Raw genomic sequence first — 6302 nt, 5'->3', positions numbered from 1 at the left:
GAACTCTGACTTATGGTGATAGAGATGCAGACATACTGTGAGGATGCAATCTGTCCTATCTAGGTCACACTGCAGATGAGGGTGGTAGTCAGCCAGATCCATTCTCCCCACACCAATTACTGCCTCCAAAGCCCCAGAAGCCAGTCCCTCCACCAAAGTCAGGGCTCCATAGCTAAGGGCTGCAAGTCACCTGTACCAGAACTGTGCTACCTGCAGAACTTGTTAAAAATGAAGTATCCCGGGGCGTCTGGGTGGCTCAATGGGTTAAGCCGCTGCCTTCGGCTCAGGTCCTGATCTCAGGGTGCTAGGATCGAGTCCTGCATCCGGCTCTCTGCTCAGTGGGGAGCCTGCTTCCCTCTGTCTCTCTCTGCCTGCCTCTCCATCTACTTGTGATTTCTCTCTGTCAAATAAATAAATAAAATCTTCAAAAAAAAAAATGAAGTATCCCCCACCACCTCTGCCATTTCTTAGCTAAATGAAGATCTCAGCAACCTGAGGTCTAAATTTCAGGCAGCCCTGGGAATCCGTGTGAATAAGTAGGTTCCTAGGTGACTAAGGCCCATTGACACAGGAGGACAACTGCTCCCACCTTAACAACCTCTGACTAGTTGTCACCATCTCACTGTCATGGCTCAAGAGGTAAGAGGCACAACCCAGTCTTCAGTTGTCTTTCTGCTTTATCTGACCCCCATCCCAACCCCTTCTGGCACAAGGAAGAACAGTAAGAAGCTTCCAAACAATTCCACAAAGACAGCAACCAAATGAGGATGCAAGACAGCAGTTGTTCAAAAAGATTTTATTTTGTGATCTGTGTCAAATTGCCTCATTCTCAGTGCAGGTGATCCCTCCTCTCCAGGAAACAAGAATGGAAAGAGGGGAGTCTTTCGTGAGGTCTCAGCCTCCACAAGGCCCTAGGGAAACCCCAACAGTTCTGAAAGTTGATGGGAATCCCAACAAAGACTAGGGTCGGTGAAAGGCAGTGGCAAGAGGGGTGGTGGTTACCAGTCAGGAAGCTGGGGGTTGGAGAACCCTGTCCTTAGACCTGCTCTGCTTTGGGGCTGGCCATGTGCATGATGGAAAAGGAGAAGTGAGGCGATTTCTCTTCTATCTTGAAGCACCCTTGTCTGGGCATGGCTTTAATTCTGCTCAGGGCTCAGGTGAGAGGAACAGGAAATTGTTGTGGGCTGGCTACTTCATAAGGTGCTGTTGCTGCTGGTGCTTCGGAGTCCAACACCACGGACAAACTGCTCCAGCAGGCCTCCAATGGCACCAGAGGGACTGGGGGCTGCTGCTCGAAGCCCCACTGTGCTGCTGTATGCGGCCAAGAAAGCTGAGCGTACTTCCTGCAACCGAGTCTCCCGCTCACTCAGGGCTGCAAGCCTATGGGGAGGAAGGGAAGGAGGGAGAATGGAATGAATGCATTACCCTGGGGCAGAATCCAACATCCTCATCCTCACCATACTACCTATCCTTCTGCCTTTGCTAGCATAGGCCAGCACATGTCCTGTGGCCATACTACCCCTGCAGTTCAGGTCCTAAACATTTGGCTTTGTTCCCCTCAAAAAACCATTCCTCTCAGATCTCAAGCTACTGTTCCTACCTAGAACCAGCACGTTTTAATGGCACACTGGGGTGGGGGGAGAAGGTGAGCAGGAAGGAGTTTGCCAACTGTTGGCTTCCATTCCTCCGTGAGAATAATGTGAGGCGCAAATCTGAGACTTAAGGAGAGACCACAAGATGAGACATCATCTTGGCTGACCAAAGACCTCCACCTTCTTGAGGCCAGGACCTGGAGCACTCAGGGAGAAAGTTCTTGGCAATGTCCTAAAGAGGCCAGGGTCCTCAACCAGAAACCCTTGAGGGTCCAGCTACATCTTTAGTCAACTGTCATCCCCAGGGAAACAGCTATCAGGGTGCTGACTTCTCTAGCAGGATTCCTGATCTGATTCTATTTGCTTTTCCTTCCCTGGCCTCTACAGAAACTGATCACAGAAGACGAGAAGTCCCTCTTCTCTCCTTCGCCTGGAAATACAAGTTGCGAAGGGGAACAAGTAAAACAAACAAACAAACAAACAAAAAAACCCCAAAGTGACAAGTGCATGAAAACTCAGGCTTATCAAAGAATGAATTCCATGAGGCTATTTGACACTTAGAAAGGTCTTTAACAGAAGAGGAGAAGAGACCTGAGATACCAGCCACACCCAACCTATGGCTAAAAGGTACACAGTCTGGGGGTGAGAGGGACATGGAATCAGAGGACAGGTCAGGAACTCACATGGTATTCATCCTAACTGTCCCCTGGAGGGCTTTCTCCAGGGATCACAAACCTATATGACTCAGGCCCTCAGGTTCCCATCTACCTAAAAATTAAGACTAACTCTGACCACTAACTTATACCGAAACTTCCCCCAACAGACCAATCCCTGTGTAATCCCTCCTGGGAATTTGTGAAAGTAGCAGCAATGTCTCTAATTCCCCAGTGCAAATGACTTGTACTGCAGGGCCTGGGGGAAACAGATGGAGATATGAGGATAAATGACAGTCCTGGGGTAGGTATGGGGAGAACAGACTGAAGGGAAGTAGACTGGTGGGAGTGGTGGGTATGAGTGGGTGACTAAGTGTGGAAGAGAGAGAAGCAGCAGGTACTAGGGTGAGCAGCTCTTGCAGCAGCAGTAGGAAAATGGAGCTGATACTGGAGTCCTGCAATACCATGAAGAACTCCAAAGTCTCTCTTGCCATTTGGGGGAGACACATGGCCCTAGATCTTCTTTACTCTCTAACTGGATTTCATATAGGCTGGAGGCCATGTGTTTTTCTGCTTTTCCTTAGAACATGTAATGAGAAATTCAGATTAGTAGTTTGTATTCACAGGGAATATCCAAAGGTCCATACGTGTGTGTTCTCACTGCCCCTTATTTCTGGGAGGCAGAAGGAGGAATCAGCCTATTTAGAGATAAGAAAACTGGAGCCCAGAGAGGATAAGTGATCCACCTGAGGATACACAGCAGGTAAGGAGTAGGAAGTCAGAGATACTCTAGTGCCATTCCCTCTCAAAGAGATGAATTAGCAGGCTCGGAGAAGTCAGGGCTGACACCACAAGACATAGCTGGTAAGGCAGAGCAGCCAAGAGTTTGACTAAATTTCTCTGATAACAAAGTCCAAGCACTAAATCCACATACTGTATGACCTCAGCAGGAATCAACCCTGACTCCATCCCTACACTGCAATTTTGGAGGTCTTGAGATCGCAGAGAACCTAGCTTTCCTCTGGCAACCTGCCAGATCCTGAGGGTTGGCTAGGAGCTCAGAGAGCTGCCTGTTTCAGTGGCTAATGCCAGTTAAGTGAGGGGTGCTATCAAGCAGGGGCAGAGATGTTTGTGTCCTCCAAAGATGACTCTTAGGCCTATTCCATCTTGTAATCCCAAGGTCTGGCTTCTGTCTGCCCTCAGTAGGGATCCTTCTTCTTCTTTTGAAAATTTTATTTATTTGATAGAGAGAGAGCACAAGCAGGCGGAGTAGCAGGCAAAGGGAGAGGGAGAAGCAGGCGCCCTGCTGAGTAAGGAGCTTGACATGGCTCCCTCGAAGGAGCCTGGGATCATGACTCGAGCCAAAGGCATTTGCTTAACCAACTGAGCCACCCAGGTGCCCCAGATCCTTCCTAACTCCCCAGGGCAACTCACCTCTGACCAGTCAGCTCTGGTAGCTATAAGCCAGATTCTGGTGGTGACAATGAACCCCCAGCACCTGAAGTTCATTCAGCCCATCCTGGGGAGGAGCGTGCCCTGCTCCCCAGGCCACTAGAGGCTCTACCCTGCCTGACATCCATGAAGCAGTAAAGCAGGCAGGGGGCAGGGGGCTGCCACAGAGGCAGCCACTCAAGCAGATACATTTAAGAGTTGGAAGCCCAGTACTGGAGCCTTAAAGCAAGAGGATTTTACAGGCCTGAGATTTGGTATCCCCATCCAATTTTCTTTCCTGACTAGAGGCAAAAGCAGAAGACAAAAGGAAGAAGGGGATGGCAAGGAACCCTTGGTTCTGCTCAGAGGAGCACATCCCTTGAGCTGACCCAGCTCCATTCTGGCTGTGGTCTCAACCATACACCTACCTTCACTACCCCACTGTTCTGATTTCAAAGGATTCTCATGTCAGGCAAAGCCCTGGACAGAAATAGAACCTTCTATAGTTACAGTCCGACAGCTTTCCCTCAGGGTGTGCCCCAAGGCACCTGTGGATGAGTTTTGGAGGCTCAAGAGAGTGAACACACACTGCAACACACATCCTGAACAGCCCATGAAGCCTCTTCCATACCTCAGGAGTCCAGAAACAGTGAGGTATACTTAGCTGAGACTGGGGAGGGGCAGGAATTCCGAGCCAGCTGCTGCTTCACTCCTTAACCAACACTCTTGATTGCTCACCAGCTTCTGATATGGGCAGGGGAGTATCCTGCCTTCTCAAGCAAGACACTTACAGACAACTGTTAGGGAGCTCATCCGGGAAGCTGAAAGGGAGAGAGGAGTCTGTGTGCAGGACAGCCCGTTCCTGAATACTGCCACAGCCTGTTACCATCTGCCAGCTGCCAAAGTCTGTGGAGAGAGAGGATCCGGGCAGGGGATGGTCCACTGATCTGGGGCAGAGAGGAGAGAGAGGGGAGATGATGCACAGTCAGTCATATGCCTGACAGGGGAGGCCCTCTGGAGGGGTGGGGGTGGGGCTATGGTGGTCCTGGGCCATAGCCGCAAGCTTCTGTTGGTGGAGCTTCTGTAAAGTCAACCACTTTCTTCAAAAGTACCAAAACAGCTGGATAGGCTGTGACTGAGAAAAAAGAGTATAGACCATAAGGCAGGCTCAGCTGTGAGGACAATGCTTTATGCAAAGACTTACAGAAGCAAAAGAACAAGAGCAAAGCAGAATGAGAAGAGGTGAGCCATCAACCAAAGCCTCAGGTCAGGGCAAGCCTGCCCTGGTGGCTGACAGAGCAAGTACAATCTCAGCAGCACCAAAAGGAGGAACAAGGCTGGATGCCCCAGGAAATAGGGAGACAGGATCACCGCATACCCCCTGGCATGCAGATTGGCTGGGTGGGCAAGGCACAACTCTGGGGCCACTGAACTCTTATCAGAGCAATGGGAGAATAAGCTTCTTGGGGACAGTGGAGGGTGGTGACCTAGACTGAAAAGTGAGGTGATGGGAGCCCTGAGGCACCTCCCACCCCACACACATATGCTTTCTCTGCAGCACCTTCCAGGAGCCATAGTTTGTATTCACATGCATCAACCCAGTGACCTTAATGGTTATACCCTAAAGGGAAGGGATGAATCAGGCAGGCAACCTGACAGCTTTATTAGGCGTTTTTCAGATGGAAGTTTGGGCAGTGCAGGGAGAGGAAAGTTGTACTGGCAATCTACTGCTGCCATCACCTTCTGGCTGATAGCTAACCTCTCTCTACTGTCTCAGGGCAGTAGCCCAGTCACTGGGGGTGGAGGAGGAAGGGAGGAGATAGTAAAACATCAAACAAGGCCCTTTGGTCGGCTACTCCAGGTCTCCATCCCCAGGGGTAAAGCATCTTTGATGTTTGACCCTTTATTCTTTAATTCAAGAATAGCAGAAAGTACTTCTATAGGAACCCAGTAACACAGAAGCATGAGTGGTACAGGGGGTCGGAAATAGAGAAAGACATTCATTGACCTTGGCCCACCCAGTTAGCTGGCATCAATGTCTCCAAGTTTGAGGCAACAGCCCTCATGAGTAGCCATCCCAGCCTCATCCTCAAGCAGCTGCCACCCGAGTGATGCTCTGACCAAGCACTACATCTCTGGTAATCTTTAACCACCCTTATCTTAGAGACAGAGAAAAATGACAGTCCAGACAGGTGAAGACACTTACTCAAGGTCCCATAGCTAGTGAGTGCAAGAAGAGATTTTTAAAGCCAAGTTTGATTACAGATTTGTCCTACAACAGAACCACCTTGAGACCGGGAAAACAGATGGTTTTCTATGTTAAAGCTGCCATGAATAGGAACCCCCTGCAACACAGAGACTTCCACATTCATCATTCCTGCTAAACTCTGGAAGGTGTGCAACAGCAGCATTAGGGAGGAAAATAGGACATGGTCTGCTACCTGGTGGAAGCCCCCTCAGGTCCCACAAAGCAGGATTTCCTTGTTTCTAAACTTGGCAGGACTTAAGCAGTCTGTAAATCAAAGAGACAGCTACCCAGGAGAGGGCAAATCACATCCACAGCCTGGTAGTTTCCCTGTGCTTCCTCCAGGTTTTGCTGGGCCTTCAGTCCCCATAACTCGACCCA

At 49.9% G+C, this 6302-nt stretch overlaps 1 protein-coding gene across 5 annotated transcripts in view; it reads right to left on the bottom strand.

Moving 5' to 3' along the window:
- Positions 1–777: 777 nt before the first annotated feature.
- Positions 778–6302, bottom strand: part of MTMR14 (myotubularin related protein 14) — a 45979-nt gene continuing 40454 nt past the window's right edge. For 2 of the 5 annotated variants that reach the window (XM_059390235.1, XM_059390236.1), the window contains exons 18-19: positions 4468–4623; positions 778–1380 (exon numbers count right to left, since the gene is read on the bottom strand). In XM_059390235.1, coding sequence (XP_059246218.1) covers positions 1194–1380; positions 4468–4623 — 343 coding nt within the window. In that variant the 3' untranslated portion in view covers positions 778–1193. The remainder of the gene's footprint in view (positions 1381–4467; positions 4624–6302) is intronic. The other 3 variants (XM_059390237.1, XM_059390240.1, XM_059390241.1) reach the window with 2 other exon arrangements.

The sequence above is a fragment of the Mustela nigripes genome, chromosome 2, assembly GCF_022355385.1.
Source record: "Mustela nigripes isolate SB6536 chromosome 2, MUSNIG.SB6536, whole genome shotgun sequence".
Classification (NCBI taxonomy): Eukaryota; Metazoa; Chordata; class Mammalia; order Carnivora; family Mustelidae; genus Mustela; species Mustela nigripes.
Note: the sequence above shows the minus strand (reverse complement) of the source record. Positions and strands in the feature narration are given on the sequence as shown.